Source organism: Erinaceus europaeus, chromosome 20 (genome assembly GCF_950295315.1).
Source record: "Erinaceus europaeus chromosome 20, mEriEur2.1, whole genome shotgun sequence".
In the NCBI taxonomy this organism is placed as follows: Eukaryota; Metazoa; Chordata; class Mammalia; order Eulipotyphla; family Erinaceidae; genus Erinaceus; species Erinaceus europaeus.
In genome coordinates this window covers 55,871,397-55,893,636 of record NC_080181.1, presented here as the reverse complement: position 1 = coordinate 55,893,636, position 22,240 = coordinate 55,871,397, and the positions used below count along the sequence as shown (strand labels likewise).

The following is a 22,240-nucleotide window of genomic DNA, read 5'->3' as shown; positions in this document are numbered from 1 at the left end:
CCCCAGGTCCATTTCTCCTGTAATTATCCTTGCCCCCAGCACCAGACAAGAGGCTTCTTCTCTGCAGAAGGTGAGAGTGAACATCTCTGGTGTGAGGGCCCTACACATGGTTGGTGTTTTAGGCCGGGGTGGGGAGGAGGGGGGTCGATAAGATGTATGTGTTGTGGTCATCGTGCGTGAGCTTTCTAGCCTTTGGCTGCGGCTTACCTCCCACGTTTCTGGCAACCAATATTTTACTCTTCAGGCAGATTGTAAAATTTCCTTAGGAAATCTGCCCTAAGGGGGGAAATTTTTTTTTTAGTTTTTTTTTTTTTTTTAAGAAAGGATTAATTAACAAAACCATAGGGTAGGAGGGGTACAACTCCACACAATTCCCACCGCCCAATCTCCATATCCCACCCCCTCCAAGGGGGAAAATTTTTAAAAGCCTGTGGAGTTGGGCATTTCCAACACATATCCATGTGATATTCTTCCGACTAAAAGATTAATGAGAACCAGGCACTGAAGGAAAGCCTGTAACATGGAAGACAGAAACTAAAATAGCAAAAAGCAACTTAGAGGAAATAGAGGTCATACAAAACCCCTACCCTCAGACCACAAAGAAGTAAATGAAGACAAGCCAAATTGGATTGCTGAGCAAGGGAAAAGATGTCTTAGAAATTAATAACCTGAGTGGTCCAGGAGGTGTTGCAGTGGATAAAGCATTAGACTCTAATGCTTGAGGTCCTGAGTTCAATCCCTGGCAGCACATGTACCAGAGTGATGTCTGGTTCTTTCTCTCTCTGTTCCTGTCTTTCTCATTAATAAATAAATAAAACTTTAAAAAAAAAAAAAGAAATTAATAACTTGAGGAGAAAATGGGGAGGGACCTCCCACCTCAAATGGAGTATCAGAAGGTTAAGGGATGGGAAATCAAGGCTTTCCTGTCCCAGATGGTCCCCTTCAAATTGGGTTATTGGGATAAGTAGGGTAATGTTCTCTCTCTTTCTTTCTTTTTTAACATTAAAGAGTAAATAAGGGGGTCTGGCGTTGGCACACTGGGTTAAGTACATGTAGTACCAAGTGCAAGGATCCCAGTTCGAGCCTCTGGCTCCCCACCTGCAGGTTTACAGGTGCCTATCTTTCTCTATCCCTCTTTATTTCCCCTCCCGTCTCAGTTTCTCTTTATCATAGCCAATAAGATGGGGAAAAAAAAAACATGACCACAGGAGCAGTGGATTTATAGTGCCAGCACCAAACCCCAGTGATAACCCTGGAGGCAAAAAAGAACAAATAATATCATGACTGCTCCCCTTGATTTCAGATGTGATTTGCATGAATATTTAAATAAATGTGTTCCTATTTCTCATTGTTTCCTAGGTTTTTGTGGAGACCCTGGATAAGTGTTTCGAAAATGTTTGTGAATTGGACTTGATCTTCCATATGGATAAGGTACCTTCTCCTACGAACCAGAATGACTGTAAATTAAGAGCCTAAGTCATCTCTAGGCTCCCCTACACCTTCATGTTTCTTTTCATTTGTTCTTTTTTTTTTTTTTTACTCTGATGATAGTCCCAGAACCTATTTTATCCAGGTTTTAAGAGATTTAACACATATCAGATTGTTACTAGTTCTATATCATGATTCATCTTCTCATAAACAAACCTTGGTATAGGGCTGTGATGGCAGTAAAATGACTGGCTACCAGGCAAAAGGTGAAATAGTTTTATGTTAACTGTAAAATGAGTTTGCTAGGCATAGTCCAGTGACAGTAGAGATCTAGAATAATACTGACACATGGGTTTTCACCTAGCCTAGTACCTTGCATATTTTTCCTGAAGAACAGTGGACTAACTAAGATAATTGGTACAACTGGAGGTCAAGCCATACTCAGTAAGAAGCTGTCAGAGGCATAATTGAGAAGGTCCATGTATTTGTTCTTGGGTTTCTGCTGTTGCATAACTGGCATGAACTTTGTCCTCAGGTGCCATATTGAAGGTGAGGCAGCCAGCAAAGGCTCAGGAGCTGCTACTTCTCTCCCACCCACCTGGGCGCATGCTGGAGCTGGTCCAGGTCACTGGGGAGGCCGGTGCAACTTAGGCTTGCTTGGTCTTGGTTTTTCCTCCTCTGATTGCTAATGCTATGATCTGTGGTTCTTGGAGGGAGGTCACAATTGTTGGGAGGCCACTACTCATTGTGTGCCATAGTCGATTATTATTCTGTGAGGTGCCATGTTTAGACCCCTCACTGATAGTGTTGCCATCAAAAGGGCTTATTATTTTTAAAAAAATATTTATTCCCTTTTGTTGCCCTTGTTTTATTGTTGTAGTTATTACTGATATCGTTGTTGGATAGGACAGACAGAAATGGAGAGAGGAGGGGAAGACAGAGGGGGAGAGAAAGACAGACACCTGCAGACCTGCTTCACCTGTGAAGCGATTCCCCTACAAGTGGGGAGCCGGGGATTCAAACTGAGATCCTTATGCCGGTCCTTGCACTTCGCTCCAGGTGCGCTTAACCTGTTGTGCTACCACCCGGTCCCCAAGAGGGATTATCATTTTCTAGTAGCATCTTCAGTCTCAGTAAGCTCTCCAGGGTTCTCAGATGGTGTTTTACAGGCTGATGCAGAGAAGTTTCTTCTCAGTATCTGGTTTGTCTGGAGAATTAAGGAACCTCGACCCTCTAGACTTGGGACTCCCCGATAGCTCACTCAGGCCTCAGACTTCACTTTCCCTTTTGATGTCAAGTGATCTGGAAATTTGAGTGACCTCACAGTCTCCTCACTCTGCAAGCACTTACTGTTTTAGACTTGTCAGTTGTTAGTTGGTGCTACTGTCTTGTAATTTCTGCTAAGAAAAACCATACTTCAAATACAGTTCCCTCTGTACTGGTCAGGGAAAGGTGAAGAGTAAAGAGTTAACAATCTGGAGGTATGCCTCCCAGAAGCCTTATTAGTATCTTAAAGTACCTGGTGTGCAAAATGGATTCCTCTGTGGATACCACCTGCTGCTCACTTTTCCAGAGATGGGTCCACATCTCAGCGCTTGGAGTAAGGGAGAGAATTTTCTAGGGGAAATTCTCAAACAAGGGAAGAGTAGGCACACTGTCTCTGGAGAGGTGTGTTGGGCCAGTCTCTGCTACCCCCTTCCCTTCCCTTTTTATCAGATGGTCAGAATACACCCAGTGGCATAGTGGGCCTGTGTCAGGGAATGCCAGCTGCCCAGCACTGAGGACCTGCTCAGTAACACATTAGAGGAGGCAGTGCAGGGTCTATCGGAAGTTGAACTTGGGTTTTTTGCATTTTTTGTTTTTCTTCCCTAATCAGTGCACTACTTAGCTGGTGGCTGGTGGTGTGGAAGACCTGAACCTGGGGGGACTCTGGATCCTCAGATATACAAGTTTCTGTGTATAACCATTAGACTTTCTTCCCTGCCCTCTTGGGATCTTGAATGGACTGCACTGAAGCTATAGAACATTTAAGTATGACTTGCTTCTTCCCAGTGTTGAGTTTCATCTCTGTTATGGTATATCCATTTCTTTAGGTCTTCCTCAAGGTTTCTCAAACTTGTATGATTTTCCCATAGAGATTTTACATGTCTTTCATTAAATGTATTCTCAAGCACCTAGTTTTATGTATATGGTGTTTATTCATTTTGTTTGATTATCACTGCTGTATAGGCATCACTTTATTTCTATATGCTGGTGTTGAATTCAGAGATTGTGGTAAATTTATCAATTCTGGCACAGTAGCTATAGCTTTGGATTTGAAATTCTGGGGTCCTCAGCACCCAGTTTATCAGAGTGATGATTTGGTTCTCTTTCTCATGCTAATAGATAAATGTTTCAGGGCAGGGATAGATAGCATAATGGTTATGAAAAGAGACTCATGCCTGAGGCACTGAAGTCCCTGATTCAATCCCCCGCACTACCATAAGCCAGAGCTGAGCAGTGCTCTGGTAAATAAATAAATATTTCCAAAAATAAACCTATTTATTCTAATATTCTACACATGAACATTTTGCCATTTGTTTGCCACCCTGTTACCTTCCGTATCGGTTTTGCATGATTCCGCTCTCGGTAAAGACCAATAGGAGTGCTGATAGTGGACTTCTTGTTTCTCTCACCACTAACTCAGAATCTGCTTTAGCTTTTTTTTTTTTTTAATATTTATTTATTTATTCCCTTTTGTTGCCCTTATTGTTTTATTGTTGTAGTTATCATTGTTGTTGGATAGGACAGAGAGAAATGGAGAGAGGAGGGGAAGACAGACACCTGCAGACCTGCTTCACCGCCTGTGAAGTGACCCCTCTGCAGGTGGGGAGCCGGGGACTCGAACCGGGATCCTTAGCCGGTCCTTGCGCTTTGCGCCAGCTGCGCTTAACCCAGCTTTTTTTGTTGTTTGTTTTTGTAAATATTCTTTATCAGGTTAAGGAAGTCTCTTCTCTCTTCCTAATGACTGAGGGGTTTTATTTTGCTTACACAACACTCAGCTTTGACTATTGATAGCACTGGGGATTGAACTTGGGACCTCTCACATGGAAATATATGCAAACACTGTGCTACCTCTGGACTGATTGAGGCTTTTTAAATATATATATGAAACTTGTCCCGGGGGGCTGGCAAGGTAGCTCACGCGGGAAGACACCTGTTTTGCCACCACATGAGAGTGCTTCCACACTAGGGGGAGGAAGCTTCCTTGTGGTGTCTCCTCTCCATCGAACCCACCCCTAACTCTCTACCTGAAAAGGTTGTGTTGGAGCAGTAAAGCCTCAAAAAAAAAAAGGAACTTTTCTCTACCTCCTGAAGTACTGTGACACTTTTGCTTTGTCACTGTAATACTATTTTAAAACATTGGTGAGGATTTGCAGTAAAGTAATTCTGTCCCATCTGTTTTATTGGACATGACTTTCAGAGTAAATTAAAGGTCATAAATTCATTTTGTTCTTTGTCACATGTCTTATCTTCAAATAAGTTCATAAAGTATTTTGCTGCTCTTAACGGTTTCGTTTATGCTTTATAAATCTATTTTTAGTTGTTAATATGCCATCAGGAAATTACTGTTGGTATCTCCTGAAGTAGTGATGTGAGGAGTCAGACTTGCTCTGCTCATCTTTACAAAGCTCTACTGTAGGTACCTTCCAGAAGATGCCTTTCTTTTTTTTTTTTTTTTTTTTTTTTTTGCCTCCAGGGTTATTGCTGGGGCTCAGTGCCTGCACCACGAATCCATTGCTCCTGGAAGCCATTTTTTCCCTTTTGTTACCCTGTTTGTTTTACCATTGTTGTGGTTATTATTATCATTGTTATTGTGAAGCGATTCCCCTGTAGGTGGGGAGCCGGGTGCTGAATCGGGATCCTTACACAGGTCCTTGTGCTTAACTCCTGGCCTTAATTAACTAATTTTTACAGGAGCACTGCTCAGTTCTGGTTTCTGGTGATGTGGGGGATTGAACCTGGGACTTTGGAGCTTTAGACATGACATGAGAGTCCTTCTGCTGATGCTGGATAGACACAAATTTTGTGGTAGGACATTATTTTTTAGAAGCTATTTAAAAGATAACTGGAAACAACTGCAAAGACCAGCAATGCTGATTACTTGAATTTCTAACATTACTCTGCTTTTTCCTTTTTTTTTTATTATAATTTTTTAAATCTTCATTTATTTGATAGAGACAGCCAGAAATTGAGAGGAAAGGGGAGACAGAGAGACACCTGTGGCACTGTTTCACCACTTGTGAAGCTTTCCTACTACAAGTGGGGACCAGGGACTCGAACCCGGGTCCTTGTGCACTGTAACATGTACATTCAACCAGCTGTGCCGCCACCCAGCCCTTCGCTCAGCTTTTTCTAAAAAAGAAGAAGAAGAGGAAGAGGAAGAAGAGAAGAAGAAGAAGAGGAAGAGGAAGAAGAAGAAAAGAAGAAGAAGGAGGAGGAGGAGGAGAAAGGCATGCTAATACTGTTCTAAACTACCTAGCCATGACAACACACACTCACTTTCCTTACTTGAACTTTGCATGGCCACAAGGTCTCATCTCATCTGGTGCCCACCACTTAAATCCACAGAGAACCTTTCGGTTTGTCTAAGCCATTCCTCATCACTGGGCAAGGACATGAGGATGACAGTGTACACAAAACAGCACACTTAGCCTTTAGAGCTTTCTTTCTGATGTTTGATCTTTTCCATAAAACTCAGTGTTTATCAAGACTCTCGTCAGTAACAAAGCTTATTGCCTATGATGTGGCCCAGATATGCTGCACATAGTTTTCACTGTGCTATTGCAGGACAGGGTTGAGATTGAGTACCATAGTTCTCTCTCACTGTCATCTCTTACAGTGCCACGGAGGACTGGTCTGCTCCCATGTAAAAAGCAGAATTTGATCCCCAGTTAAGACTCCTTCTCTAGCTGTGATGTTTGCATCAATCTTAGGCAGACTAGGTGATCTATAGCAGAGGGTTGACTTCTTGCTCATTGTGTGTACACAGCCATGTGTGTCTGCTCACTGTAGTCACTTGGGGAAAGGTGGGGCCAGGCTGATGGCAGGCTTCCCCAGGTGTACTTCAACCTGGGCTCTTAAAGTGACACGCCCCCCTGTATTTCTTTTCATTGGTCAAAGCAAGTCACATGACCACACCTAAGGGGTCCTGGACATATAATCCTACTTCATGTAGGGTATGGGCTGGACTGGGGAGAGGAAGCTTCAGTGAGTGTCACTCTGTGTGAAGGGAACAGCAATTTCAGAAGCCCCTAAGCCCAGCCTGCAAGGTGGAATTGAGAAGGGAGGAAGGATTGGAGATGGGGGAGTAGGTCACTGCATTGTACAGAAGGTCTCTGCCTCTGGGGACTGACTTCCAGGAGTGTTGTGGTATACATAGATTGTCTGTTTATCTCCTGGGTCTCTGGGCATGGTTCTCAAGAGCACATACAGTCCCTCTGTCCTAGACTTTATTACCTAGCAAGGTAAACAGTGAAATTGCCCTCTGATGCTCTGAGGCAAAGTCCAACCTCAAGTCAGATAAATGGATAGATAATCTGCAAATTAACCCCCTCACCCCACCCAGAGTGTGTGCACAGCAGGTACAATAGGCAGGGTGCCTTCAGCCTGCAGCAAGGAGCCCTATAGTGACAGGGTTCAGATCTCACAGCCTTTGAGAGTCCGGCCACATTTTGTCAGCATCTTGATGCTAGGCAGGAAGTTGGGGGTTCCTATTTCCCCTTTCATGTTCAAGTGGCCAACACATAGTATTCATTCAGGGTCCACCTGTCCTTTTCTTTTTCCTTCCAATAAAGTGAGTCCAGGCAACTAACTTACTAACTCTAGGTCACTACAGCACCTTGCCCCACCACCCTTGCCTGATCTGATCTTCCAGACAAAGCCTTTCTTCTCTCTCCCTCTACCCACATTCTTCCCTCGGGCCTGGGAACTGTACACGCTGTTGTGCTCGTATATTCCCTGCCAGCTGCCCAGGTCACGGCCCACCCTGCATTCACTCTTTCCCCATGAATTCTCTGGACTTGGGGGCCAGCCCAGGTTTCCCATTTGGTGAAGTCTCCTCTGAATCTAGTATTGTGGTTCTCCAAACTGTTTGACTTCTAGCTCATGGTAAAAGTTCTGATCCTGATTGCTTCCATACATTGTCAACTCTTAGAATAGTGCCAGTGTGTAATACTTGCTGGTTATCTGAACAGCACAAGACATTTAAATATAGTTGACTGGTTGGTGTGTAATATAGGTGTGTCCTCTTTTCTATGTAGTTTTCAGGTTTTCTCATTTCAAATTACTTTTCAGATAAGATTTCTGACTAGGACAGGTAAAAACTTTTTCCCAGGTGGGAGTAGATAACATAATGGTTATGCAAAGAGACTGTCGTGCCTGAGGCTCCAAAGTCTCAGGTTTAATCCCCCACACCACTTTAAGCTGAGCAGTGCTCTAGTTAAAAAAGAGAGAGAGAGAAAGATTTACTTTGGGGTCAAGGCATTGGCACACCTGGTAGAAGGTGTATGTTGCCATATGTAGAGACCCAGGGTTCAAAAATCCCTGTCCTCACTTAAAGGTAGAGTGAAGTAGTGCTTCAGGTATCTCTCTCTCTCTCTGTCTTTCTCTCTCTTTTATATTTATTTATTTTCCCTTTTGTTGCCCTTGTTGGTTTTTTATTGTTGTTGTTGTCGTTGATGTCGTCATTGTTGGATAGGATAGAGAGATATGGAGAGAGAAGGGGAAGACAGAGGGGGAGAGAAAGATAGACAACTGCAGACCTGCTTCACCGCCTATGAAGCGACTCCCCTGCAGGTGGGAAGCCGGAGGCTTGAACCGGGATCCTTACATTGGTCCTTGTGCTATCCAAAATAAATAAAGATTGGGAAAAAAATTGCCCACCCCCCAGAATTCAGGACCTCATACATGGATAGTTTCACTTCTCTGGGCTGCTTTTTTGTGGGTGGGGGGCACGGAAGCATCCTCTGGTGCTAGGGCTCACACCTGGGCCTTGCACATAGCCAGGCACACACCCTGCCCAGTGGGAGACACCTTTGGCCAGAGATCTTTTGGGTTCTAACTAGGCTTTTGACATTTAGAGTTATAATCTACGTGTGCTTGTTGCAGGGTAGGGCTCGTTCACCTTTGCCTTTCCTGGGAGGAAGACTCTGACTGAACGACCTCTGCTGTTCCAGGGGCACAGGAGGGCCGGGGAAGGGCTCTGTGCTCAGTGCTCAATATACACAGGGGTGTCAGACAGCTCTTGCTATTCCGTGATAGACAGGGCTGAAGGAACAGTGGTGAGCTCTCATCACTGAGATGAAAGATCTGTTCTGTCTCCAGAGCCAATAAGGAAGTCTCACATCAGGAAACAGCGTGAACAAAAGGGCTTTGATTAGGATCACTGCCTTAACTAGAATTCTCCAAGCACTAACACACATGCCAGACGTGTGCTAGCTTGGTGAGCTACACCAATGCTCACATGTATTTTCTGCATATCCTCTGATTGCATCATCATCATCATCACCATCATCATTATTATTTTGCCTCCAGGCTGATCCGCTGGGACTTGGTGCCTGTACTACAAATCCACTGCTCCTGGAGGTTGTTGTTGTTGTTGTTGCTCTTGTTGGATAGGACAGAGAGAAATTGAGAGAGTAGAGGAAGACAGAGAAGGGGAGAGAAAGACAGACACCTGCAGCCCTGCTTCACTTTGAGTTGGGAGCTCAAACTGGGATCCTTACGCCAGTCCTTGTGCTTCGTGCCATGTGTACTTTACTTAGTAAACTACCACCCAGCCCCCTGCATCATTATTTTTACATATATATATATATATTTTTTTAAATAATTTATTTATTTATTTATTTATTTCTGAGAAAGATAGGAGGAGAGAAAGAACCAGACATCACTCTGGTACATGTGCTTCTGGGGATCGAACTCAAGACCTCATGGTTGAGGATCCAATGCTTTTATCCACTGCACCACCTCCCGGACCACTGTATATTTATTTTTATGAACTCCAGGCCTCATGCATGCACAACATGACATAGCCACCTCCACAGGCAAATTTCCATTCTTTATTTTTTTAAAGCAAGAGAAGGATCACAGCAACACTCTATGATCCATGGAACATTCCCCCAACCATGGTGTTCCTGTGTACCGTGTGGCTCAAACCCAGAGCCTCATGCACCACAATACTTGTACTATACCCGGCAAGCTATCTCCCAACTCTTTTTTTGTGCCTTTAGAATAGGTCTGCCTGGTGAGAACTTTACTCTCTCCCTCTTTCAAATGAAAGAACTGAGGTCTTGAAACAGAAGAACCACACAGTAGTGAGGGCAGGCAGATTTCAGATTGTAGGCTCCTAGGGCGGAGCCTACCCCTCCACCTTGCTCCCACCCCAGCACCCTCTCCTCATCAGCGTCCTCAACATGGACAGAAATGGATGCCAGTCATGTTTTGTTAGCAGATGACCATCTAGAGAGAGATTGGCATTCAAGGGGCCCAGACCTGGACCCTGTCCTCTCCCCATACTGAGCTCAACACCTGGGGTCACTCTTGCAAATAGGTGGGGGAATGAAGCAATGGACCAGAAAGAGAAAGTCCTGCTAGAATATTTTTTCAAGCTGTCTCCACAGAGCACTCTGACTCATAATAATAATCCTTTTTTTTTTTTTTAATAAAGAGGCGATAATATGCAGTGTGTATACTTCACAGCAGTCACTACACACCCTCAAAAGTCAGTAAAGGTCGGTCCTTTCATTAAAGCAGGAGAACTATTAGCAGAGCATGAAGACTAGTAAATGAGTTGCCAGGAAACTTGCAGTTCCCTCCACCTGGCTTCTTTCTCATCCTCATCTGAACTTTCATAGCATTTTGTACTTGAGGCATGGTACTTATCACGGCTTCCCTTTTATGATAGCAAATTCAGCGCAGGCTTTATCTTTCTTACTTGATTCTAAACCCTTTGAGGGCAGGGTCCACATTTTATCTTCTTTTCTTCCGGACAGCTCTGAGTATTCTACTGTTAAGCATATTTTAAAATAGCCATTATTACAGGTCACATTCATTCAGTAAAAATGAATGTCTTGAACCTAACATGAGACCTATGTAGTGGGTACAGTGGGATAACATGGAGACATTAGCCTACACAAATCCAACTCTCTCGTTTGAATTATGAATTCAGTTATGAATTCTCACGGCACAGGAAGTGGTATAGTGGTAGAACACAGAACTTACAAACATGAGATCCTAAAGTTCAGTTCCCAGCACCGCATATGTCAGAATGATGTTTTGGTTCTCTTTCTTTCTCTCTTGTTAATAAAGCTTTTGGGCCAGAGAGATAGTTCATCAGGTAGGGCATGTGCTTTCGACGTGTGTGACCCAAGTTCTAACCCCAGCACCACATAGGAGGTGCTATTGGGGAGAGTCTGGTGGTAGCGCAGCAGATTCAGGCACGTGGCACAAAGCGCAAGGACCAGAGTAAGGATCCCGTTTCGAGCCCCCAGCTCCCCACCTGCAGGGGAGTCGCTTCACAAGTGATAAAGCAGGTCTGCAGGTGTCTGTCTTTCTCTCCCCCTCTCTGTCTTCCCCTCCTCTCTCCATTTCTCTCTGTCCTATCCAACAACGACATCAATAACAGCAATAATAATAACTACAACAATAAAACAACAAGGGCAACAAAAGAGAATAAATAAATAAATAAACATTAAAAAAAAAAAAAAGAGGAGATGCTATTGGACACCAGAGCAAGCTCCAGTGCTAAGGTGTCTCTCTTTCTTCTCTCTGTCTCTCTATCTGAGTGAAAATGTATGTGCCAGACTCCAAGTTAAAAAAATTTGGTTGCCATAACTCTGCTTGTGCCTGGGGTGAGTGTGAGGAGGGAGATCAGCTCTTCTGTCTTCTGCCCCCTCATGCCTTCACATGCCTTCAGAAACATCTTGTGCTAGAGAGTGGTTTTAATGTTTAAAGCCAGCATACAGGTTTCCATGGTCTGTGGCCCTTAAACTAGCTACCTCGTCTGATGCCCAGTTCCAGGGCCTGGGAGGTAGTTCCTCAGTAGAGCACCTTCTGCAGGTACTTGGTGCCCTGTGTTTAGTCCTCAGCATCATATGGAAGTAGCAAGAATTCCAAGTGTGGTGGTATGGTGATTTACTCTCTTGCCATTTCTCTATCTTTCTCTCCCTAAAACTAAGTAGGAAAAGAAACTCACAAATCAACATTAACAATGAGTAGCAAAGAAAAGGTGAAAATTATTCTGAATATTCTGATGGGGGCAGGCAGTGGCGCACCTGGTTAAACACACATAGTACTAAGAGCCAGGACCCACACAAGGATCCAGGTTTGAGGCCCCACTCCCCACCTGCTGGAGGAAGCTTCACAAGCAGTGAAGCTGGTCTGCCTATGTCTCTCTTTCTGTCCCTCTCTGTATCTCCCCATCCTCTCTCAATTTCTCTCTGTTCTATCAAAAATATTAGGAAAAAAAAAAAAGAAACAGAATATTCTGATGTAGAAGCCATAGGAATGTGTAGGACACATCTGAAGGTTTTCATCAAGATGATTTAGTGGTGAGCTAGTTCAGCCTGTTAGAGCACAGGACTTGCATGCCTGAGGCCCCAGAAGCTCCAGGTTCCCACCTCAGCACCACCTTATGCCAGTTCTGAGCAGGGCTCTTGTCTATTTGTTTTTCATAATAAGTAAGCAAATCTTTTTTCTTAATTTAACAGTGAGCTGACGTTGGACTTTTTGGTGTGCTGTTTCACGTCCCTGGGAGGAAAGTGAATGTCTGTGCGGAGCTAGGCACTCCTGGTACTTTTTTGTGTGCCGCCTATTGTCCACTGCATGCAGAGTCTTTGAGTCAGCTGGCAAAGGCAGCCTAGCCCTGTTGAAAGCACTGATTAAACAGTGCACTTTGGAATGAAAGCAGGGCTACGAGAGGAGGTGGCCTGTGCACCAGGTTTCCAGACAGCGTTTTTGTGCCTTCTTCCTCCACACAGAGCTGGTGACATCCTCTACCCTTTCTTAGCCTGGCTGGTCTCAGGAATTCCTAGGAAAGGGCTCCTAGAGTAGGAAGGAAGAGATACTCCTGGGATGCTACAGGGTGCGATGCTCTTTTTGGGCAGGGGGGAACTTCCAGTGGATACAGCACTGTTAGGGAAGAGGAAATGGCCTGTGAGTCACCTGACCCAGTGTTCGTTTCTAGTTCCTACGTTTTCCATAGAAGAAAGAAATAGAAAAAAGGAAGAAGGCATAAAAACTTGATAAACGGGAGATGGGCTGTAGCGCAGTGGTGTAAGCGCAGGTGGCGCAAAGCTCAAGGACTGGCGTAAGGATCCCGGTTCGAACCCCCGGCTCCCCACCTGCAGGGGAGTCGCTTCACAGGTGGTGAAGCAGGTCTGCAGGTATCTGTCTTTCTTTCCCCCTTTCTGTCTTCCCCTCCTCTCTCCATCTCTCTCTGTCCTATCCAACAACAACGACATCAATAATAACTACAATAATAAAACAACCAGGGCAACAAAAGGGGATAAATAAATAAATATTTTTTAAAAATTGATAAACACAGCTAAAAGAACAAGAGGCTCCTCTGGTTCACATGTCCCTGACTTTGAAGAGCCACAGGCTTTGCCAGTGAACAAGCCCTGAATCCTGGCACTGAGAAGCACATTAAACCACCCAGGATACAGAGTTAATCACTACAAATAAATATGGATTAAAATGTGGCAGAGTGTGCATGCTTTTCACATATGATATCCTAGCTACAAACAAGCAAACACGGTGACCTGGAAGGTAGTGCAGTCGGACAAGTGTTGGCTGCTCAAGCCCAGCAGGCAGAGTTCACTCCCTGGCAGTGCACGTGGCAGAGTGATGACCGCTTCTCCTCTTTCTTGTTGGCACATCGACACTCATGTGTACACCTTAAAGTAGGTTCAGTGGCTGCGAGCCTCGTGTCACGAGTGGCAGTGCCTATGGTGGAAATCAAAGTGTCACTGCGAGGACAGGGTGCTCCTCAGGGACACAGCTCTGGAGCGGCCAGGGATAGGGACGCATTTGCTTCAGCAACGGGCTGAAAGATGGCCCAGGGTCAGATGCACTGGGGACCCAGAGGTGACTGTGACATAGACCTGCCCTCAAGGAAAATGATGGTCAAGAGGAAGAAAGAAAGATGACAGTGCACTGAATCAGACTCCTCAGTAGAACCATCAGGAAGAGAGTCCTTGCCAGTTCCCCACGCAGGCCCTGGGGGTGCAGCCTCTCAGTTGCTGGGAGGGCGGCTCTGAGTCTCGCAGTATCTCAGCAGAGCTTCAGCACTCCAGGCCCTTGTTCCTGTTTGGGGAGGTGCTTAGTTCCGTCAAGAAGTCCCAGCAGGCTAAAGTGTCACTTAATACCTGACACCTCCTACTCTTACTTTCCTCATTCTGTGTGGAACTGTAGGCCAAGCCCATGTTGGATCAGAACCTCCCAGTCAAGCTCTTGAGAACAGAAGAGGAACTCCAGAGTTGTACCTGAGCACTGTAGACTCCCCTGCTTTCATCAGATCTGTCCTTCCTGTTTGCCCGCTAGTAAACTGGGGCCACTGGAAAGCTTCTGGGGAGCCCGGGCACAGATTTCCTGGTGCTTACCCTGATCAGGACTTTTGTGTTTCCTATAGGACATGAGATGGGAAAGGTCTCGAACCGTTAGATTCCGTGAGTTGAAAATAGTGTTGGGACCAGATTGGCTGTTAGATGGATCCAGTTGTAGAAGCCAGTGCCTTGAGGGCAGGGGAGATAGGAAGAAAGGAGAGCCAGGGGCATCATGGAATGTCAGATTATCTCCAAAGGAATAAGAACAAAAATTTGAAGATTGGTTTATTTCATTTTGTTTTGTTTTTATTTTTCCCTCTGCCCCCTTGAGAAGGTTTAAGTGAAGGAGAGAATGAGAGAAGCCAAGGCCCCACTCCAGTGCCCTCAGTGTGTGTGTGTGTGTGTGGGGGGGGGCAAGCCTCAGGCAGACATGGCCTGCTCTCTGCCGGCTTGAGCTGGTTCCCCAGCCACAGAAGACATTTTGATTCTGGTAATCATGCCTACTTGTTAGCAGTTTTGAAAAATCCCAAGAGAAAAATTTTTTTTAATTTTTTAAATATTTATTTTATTTATTCCCTTTTGTTGCCCTTGTTGTTTTATTGTTGTAGTTATTATTGTTGTTGTCGTTATTGGATAGGACAGAGAGAAAGATAGACACCTGCAGATCTGCTTCACCGCCTGTGAAGCGACTCCCCTGCAGGTGGGGAGCCAGGGTTCAAACCGGGATCCTTATGCCGGTCCTTGTGCTTTGCGCCACCTGCGCTTAACCTGCTGCGCTACAGCCCGACTCCCGAGAAAATTTTTTAAAAGAAGATAATAAACAACTACGTGTACTCATTAAAATGGGGCCATACATCTATGTAGCTTGATCTGGGAAACTGTGTTCCCACCCGGCGATTTACGTGTAGCAGTTTCATCCTCCAGAGTGTTTTCTCACTCGTGTTTATTTCCCTTACATCCAGAGAAACTGGACTTCCTGGGTCAGCACAATCTTTATGTTCAGTGAAAGTTCCTGGCTGTGATGACTCCATTGCACTTGCCACAAATGAAGAAATCTTTAACATCATTGTTGAAGCAAACGGTGCTGCCATGTTTTTAATATGTATGCTGAAATAGCAAGAAGTTGTCAACTGCTATTATTTGATGGTTCATGTTTATTCTGTGCATATTCAGACTGTCCTTAGGACTATTAGAAGCTTTATCTTTTCTTCTCCTTTTTTTTTTTTAAGATGCACTTTATTTACTTTTCATGAAAGAGAAAGACACCAGAGACCCCTCTGTCATATGTGGTGCTGGGGACCAGACTTGGATCCTCCTGCATGTAAGGAATATGCTCTACCCATTGTGCCACCTCCCAGGCCACTTTGCTTTTTTTCTTCTACAGTGGCTCATCCTTCCACATACTCCCCACTCTGCCACCCCCATCTTCCCTTGCCACTGGGGATTATAACTCTCAGTGTCCTCTCAGGTACTTGCCCACATTTCCACTGGCATCTCTATCAGTCCATCAGACAGCTCCACTTAATTCAACTGAACTATTTGTGACTTTTTACCCTTTCTTTTGACCTGACTCAGTCTAGTTTCCTAGGTACATCTATTCAGTATTGATTCCTGGCTGCCTTCTCCCTACATCCATGCTTGGCAGCCTCCAGCTTCCTCAAGTTCCCTCTATCTTCACTCAGAATAAATGATCTCAGGCCAAGGGAACAGTTCAGCCTATCAGAGCACCAACTCAGACAACTTGGAAGCTATATATAGGTTCAGTCCCTGGCACCATCTTATACCAGAGCTAAGCAGTTCTCTGGCCTCTCTCTCTCTCCCCCTCTTTCTCTGCCTCTTCTTTAATGTCCTTGGGTCCATACTTCCAGAAGGATAAAGAATAGGAAAGCTACCAGGAGAGGGGATGGGATATGGAGTTCTGGTGGTGGGAATTGTGTGGAGTTGTACCCCTGTTATCCTATGGCTTTTGTCAGTGTTTCCTTTTTATAAATAAAAATTTTAAAAATATATATTAATAAATACATCTTCAAAAGGAAAAAAAATGAAGGAAGGAAGGAAGGGAAAAAGAAGAGAATCCCACCTCACATGTTCCACTTCATGCTGGTGGTAGAGGTCTTTGCTGACTTATGGAATGATTGTGGAACAGTTGGCAAACTGCTCCCTGAGTACTCACCCTAGTGACCTTGCCCTGTGAGTCATCGTGTTTACCAAACCAGTTGTGATGTATTTCAACTTATTATTATTATTATTATTATTATTAGTAGTAGTAGTAGTAGTAGTAGTAGTAGTAGTAGTAGTAGTAGTATTTTAACCCTGAGCCCTGCTCAGCTCTGGCTTAGGGTAGTGTGTGTGTGTGTGTGTGTGTGTGTGTGGGGGGGGGTTATACGTAAGACCTTTGGTGCCTCAAGCATGAGAGCATTTTTGCATAATGATTATGCTATCGCCCCTGCCCTGTAATTATGTAACTTAGGTGGTGATGTGCAGGTCAACCATGAGTGAGCAAAGAGAAGTGGTCTATGAAAATTAAGACGAAGGCTTTGGAATGGCAAGTTACTTCGAAAAGTAAACAAAATTGAGCTAGGTCTGGACAAACTAACTGTCAAATTGCCTGGTAGGGTGCATGCCTGCCCTCTGCACAGCCCGGGGTTCAAGTTCTAGCACCACGTGGGAGTGGCATTTCCCTGGGGCAGCCTCCAGTGCTGTGGTATCTCTCTTCTCCTCTGAAATGGGAAAAGTGAGACACTCAACCCTGGAGTGTTGAAACTGATCCTGTGCAATATTCCAGCCACACAAACGTACATAGCTGTGAGGGACTAAAGTGGAGGGTCCTAAATATCTATAAGGATTCCATCTTTACTGCCTCACAGGAGTGTGAGTTCTTCCGCTTCATTAGAGCATCATAGGCGAATTTGAAGCAAGAAAAATGGCATTGGTCTGTCATTAGCAAAAAAGGTTTTGTTGCATGTCTACCACAGGAAGATCAGAGATTATACCCGTGTGATGACAACTGTCTTATAAATCACTGTTTCAAAAAAAAAAAATTAAGCTTGATGACAGCTAGAAAACAAATAGCTCAACTGGTGGAGTACAGGCCTTGGATGCTTGAGACTCCTGGCTTAATTCCCACAACCACATATACTCTGACTTCTCTTTCTCTCGTGTTCTCTCCGTTATGTGAAACTGTCTCATGCGAGACAGATATTTTTTTTCGTTTTAAGTTTGGTGGCTCATAAGCATTACTTTTAGCAAATGGTGATGAACTTGGACATTGGGGGAAGTCACAGTAAAAATTACAATGACTGAATATATTTTTTTTTTTTTTGCCTCCAGGGTTATTGCCAGGGCTTGGTGCCTGCACTATGAATCTATTGCTCCTAAAGGCCATTTTTCCCATTTTGTTGCCCTTGTTATTGTTATTGTTGCCATTGCTGTTATTGTTATTGGCTAGGACAGAGAGAAATCGAGAGAGGAGGGGAAGACAGAGAGGAGGAAAGAAAGATAGACACCTGCAGACCTGCTTCACCGCCTATGAGGTGACCCCCATTTTTTGGCTACTACAAATTATGCTGCTATGAACATAGATATATACAGATCTTTTTGGATGGGTATCCTTAAGATATATCCCCAGGAGAGGAATTGCAGGGTCATAGGGTAGGTCCACTTCTAGCCCTCTGAGCATTCCAGCCTGCTCTCCATAGGGGTTAGACCCATTTACTTTCCCACCAGCAGTGCAGGAAGGTTCTTTTCTCCCTACAACCTATATGACATTCTCTTTTCTTTTCTTTTCTTTTTTTTTACCAGAGCACTGTTCAGTTCTGGCTTATGGTGGTGCGGGGGATTGAACCTGGGACATTGGAGTCTCAGGCATGAGAGTCTGCTTGCATGACCATTATGCTATCTACCCTTTGCATGACATTCTCTTTTCTTTTTTAATATTTTATTTATTTATTTGTTATTGAATAGAGATAGAGAGAAATTGAGACAGGAGTGGAAGATAGAGGGAGAGAGACAGAGAGATACCTGTAGCCTTGCTTCACCACTTGTGAGGCTTTCCCCCTGCGGGGGGGGGGGAAACACAAGGCTTGAACCCAGGTCCTTGTGCATTGTAATGTGAGCACTTAACCAGGTGTGCCACTGCCTGGCCCCAATGACATGCTCACAGGAGTGAAGTGGTATCTCATTGTTGTCTTTCTTTGCTAGCATTGGATATTATTGTGACATTTTTCAAGATCTGTCCCTCTTTTAAGTGACTCCATCTATTTGGCTGCAGAATTCCAGATATTTTACCTAAAAGGTCCATCTTGACACTGACTTGATGTAGCATCCTCTCTCAGTACATACATCCTGAACTGTATCTTACTGATTTCAGAAACATCTCGAATTATATCTTCTATAATCTCTGGACTTTGTTCCATGCTATAGTTTCCTTTTATGCATATGTTGTGTCTCCTTTAACTGTAATCCTAGTCCTTTTAAATTTTGTTCAATTTACTTGCTTTTGTTTTCATTTTCCTCCTTGTTCCTTGCTGTGTTTTCAACAGTACCTTTGTACCTACAGATTTACCTTCATTTCTGTCTATTTCTTTTTTCATCTTTAAATAGGTGAGTTTTTCAGAAACCAGCTATTTGCAGAGTCTTGGTGGGGAGGGGAGGGTGTTGGACAGGAGTCAAGGCTCTGGTCCAGGCTAGTTGCAATTCTCATGACTTAGGGCTCTGGGTACATTGTTTTACCTGTCAGTTTATCCAGTCAGTGGAGATTGGTGTCTGTGAGCTTTGCCACAGTGCGGTGGCTGTCTTCTTCACTTCAATTTGGGAGGGAAATAGATCTTGTTTGTGTGCTTTCTCACTTAGTCCCAACTCCAGGTCCAAGAATATTCCTGCTTTGCAAAAGCGATCTGTCTGTCTGGCCCCAGAGGGTGTGTCCTTTACATACACAAGAGTCTGTTTCTGCAGGTCTCTCAGAGCTCCCAGCTCCCAGGCCTAGCCTGTCTTCCTCCTCCCCCTCCTTTTTTCCCCTCCCCTTCCTCCTCCTCCTCCTCCTTCTCTCTCTCTCTCTTTTTCTCTCTCTCTCTTTTCATTTTTTATATATGTTTATTTATTTATTTATTTTCCCTTTTGTTGCCCTTGTTGTTTAACATTGTTGTGGTTATTGATGTCATCATTGTTAGGACAGAGAGAAATGGAGAGAGGAGGGGAAGACAGAGAGGGGGAGAGAAAGACAGACACCTGCAGACCTGCTTCACCACCTGTGAAGCAACTTCCCTGCAGGTGGGGAGCCAGAGGCTCTAACTGGGATCCTTACGCTGGTCCTTGCACTTTGTGCCACATGTGCTTAACCCACTGCGCTACCGCCCAACCCCCAAGAGCAAGTTTTTAAATTAAAAATTCTATTAATGGTTTAATAGATCACATGGTAGGGGGTTGGGTGTTGGCACACTGGGCAAAGTGCACATAGTATTAGAGCCACACAAGGATCCCAGTTCATGCCTTCAGTTTCCCACCTGCAGGTGGTGGCAGGGGGTCACTTCACAAGCAGTGAAGCATGTCAGCAGGTATCTGTCTTTCTCACTCTCTATCTTCCCCTCCTCTGTCAACTTATCTCTGTTCTATCCAAAAAAAGGGGGGGGGGGGAGTCGGGCAGTAGCGCAGCGGGTTAGTTAAGCACACATGGTGCAAAGTGCAAGGACCGGAACAAGGATCGAGCCCCCGGCTCCCCACCTGTAGGAGAGTCGCTTCACAGGCGGTGAAGCAGGTCTGCAGGTGTCTCTCTTTCTCTCCCCTTCTCTCTCTTCCCCTCCTGTCTCCATTTTTCTCTGGCCTATCCAACAACAACGACACCACTCATAACAACAGTAAAAACAAAACAACAAGAACAACAGAAGAGAATAAGTAATAAATAAATATTTTAAAAATTCTTTAAAACAATGGCCACCAGGAGCAGTGGATTCATAGTGCTGGCTCAGACCCCCAGCAATAACCCTGGAGGCAAAAAGGAATAATAATAAGATTACAGGGTATAGCTAGTTCCACACCATCCCCACTACTAAAGTTCTACACCAAGTGCTGATCTAAAATGATTTCCAGGGTAGGGGAGACGAAATACCATGGTGTTTATACAAAAGAGTCATGCCTAAAAGCATTCCCCGGGGAGTAATCATCAGCCCAGTCTTGTTTAACATTTTATAAATTATCCAAATATGATAGCTTTTGTAGAGATAGTGAAATAATTCATATTGTATAAGATAGGAGGATGTGGACAGAAAAGTGGTTAGTAAGGCTGAGTGGCGGCAACTATATTTGTATTTGAATGTCTGTTTTATTGCACTCCTAGCCTAGGGTCAGAAGAAATGCCTGGTTGGTACCTGTCACCGCACTTCCTCATTGCCCTGTGGACTGGCCCGGAGCCGGGTGTGCCTGAGGACGTCACCTGTCACAAATGCACAGGGCGCAGACCATCTCCCCACAGCTCTCAGTGGTCAGAGGAAGCTGACCCGAGCCCCTAAGTCTAGTCTAGCCTGTAGGCCAGTTGGTCTCAATGGGGAGGATTGTGCGCCCAAAGAGACACTTGACCACATCTACAGATGTGTCTGGTTGTCACTGCTGGGAGGTTGGGAAACCCTGATTTAAACCTGGATTACCTTTTCAGCTTTGTCAGTAGGACTTGAGATGTGCCGTATACCATGTATACCCAGTGGACAGCTCCAGTGCGACCTGCCAGGGCTTTCTTTCCAAGGCAACTTGCCCGCTGCTGTGGGTAGCCGTCCAGTCAGCCCAACTACCATCTCAGCATTGTGGACACTGGGACTTGGCTTCATTGGAAGAACTGCTGGTTGGGTGGGACCTGAATCCAAAAGCAAAGCCTCATGCCCAGAGAAGCATGACTGCTGGAGGCGGTTTCTGACCTCGCCCGTCAGGCCTGGGGTGAGGACAGTACAGGCTGCAGGATATAGAATCAGGAGCCTGGAAGACAGTAGGTTTTAAATTATCTTTATTTATTGGATAGAGACAGCCAGAAATTGAGGGCAGGGGAGAGAGAGAGAAAGAGAGAGAGAGAGAGAGACCTGCATCCTTGCTTCACCACTCAGGAAACTCCTCATATAGAAGAGGACTGGGGGTTTGAACCTGGCTCTTTGCGCGTTGCAATATGTGCACTCAACCAGGTGTGCCACCACCTGGTCCCAAGCCTGGAAGAATGGACCTGGCCCATGCTGGCATAGGGGCTGTTGGGCTTGTTGGCCAGCTCCATGCCAGTCAGTGTTGAGGACGGGCATATTGGTAACAAAAGCCATGGATCCATGTGGGTGGGTGCGCCTGGGACAGGGCACTTTACCTCACCTCGTTCAGTCCCCACCGTGAGCTTGGGAGGGAGTGGAAGCACTGAGAGGACAGTCTGCCCACAGTCACCCAGCACACACGGAGTCGAGCTAACATTTACACGCGGTCTGACTTCAGAAGTGTGCCAGACACCTCTCCGCTGTGACTCATGAAAGAGATTTGTGCTGTGATGTGCTGAGGTGGCAGAGAGGAGGCAGGGCAGGGGCCTGGGGGTCTGGAGGATCGGGACTTGGCGTCTTGCCCGCTCTGCTGCTGCAGGGAAGCCCAGCAGTCTCCTTGGGGCCACCCCCTCGCTTCCAGTGTGCTAATCCTTCCTGTCTTTGCTTTCCCTGCAGGTACACTTCATCCTGCAGGAGGTGGTCATGGGTGGCATGGTGTTGGAAACAAACATGAATGAAATCGTGGCTCAGATGGAAGCTCAGAACAGGCTGGAGAAATCTGAGGTGAGTCCGCAGCTGTACTCCCACCATGGCTGGTTGGAACACACCTGGGGCAGAGGAGGAATGAATGCACGCGTGGGTTTGTGTTGCTGTGGACCCCTGGGAATGCTTTGTGCCCATGTTCTGTCTTCTTGGAGTCAATCAAAGCTCATTGAATCGCAGACCATCCCTGAAAAATAAACAGTAAGGATGAAGTTTAAACTCTCAGACTCTCAGGCCAAAAGTGTGGATGGAAAGGCCAGGTGGCAGAGGAAGGCTAACAGCTTCTGGTGTCTGTAGCTTCTGTCTGTGGTTTATAATTCCTCCTTTTAAGCAACACATCCCCAGAGAGGCCCAGAGTCCCCTTCTCTGACTCCAGTGTGGTTTTCTATTCTACCGTGTGGTGTGTGCTGTCTGTCTGCTCTCCCAGCAGTCACTTTTCATGGTGTCTTTCAGACCTCAGGGCTGGCAACT

The 22,240-nt window shown here is 45.2% G+C and overlaps 1 protein-coding gene and 1 long non-coding RNA gene across 6 annotated transcripts in view; one reads left to right on the top strand and one right to left on the bottom strand.

The window, feature by feature from the left end:
- Nucleotides 1-22,240, top strand: part of LOC103116654 (AP-3 complex subunit sigma-2) — a 47,879-nt gene that overhangs the window by 24,304 nt on the left and 1,335 nt on the right. For all 3 annotated transcript variants that reach the window (XM_060179433.1, XM_060179429.1, XM_060179430.1), the window contains 2 exons: nt 1,360-1,435; nt 21,687-21,790. In XM_060179433.1, the coding sequence (XP_060035416.1) occupies nt 1,360-1,435; nt 21,687-21,790 (180 nt within the window). The remainder of the gene's footprint in view (nt 1-1,359; nt 1,436-21,686; nt 21,791-22,240) is intronic.
- The window catches only part of LOC132534878 (uncharacterized), a 54,278-nt gene continuing 33,388 nt past the window's right edge, over nt 1,351-22,240 (bottom strand). For all 3 annotated transcript variants that reach the window (XR_009546625.1, XR_009546626.1, XR_009546624.1), the window contains exons 2-3: nt 21,687-21,956; nt 1,351-1,435 (exon numbers count right to left, since the gene is read on the bottom strand). This is a non-coding gene — a long non-coding RNA (uncharacterized LOC132534878). The remainder of the gene's footprint in view (nt 1,436-21,686; nt 21,957-22,240) is intronic.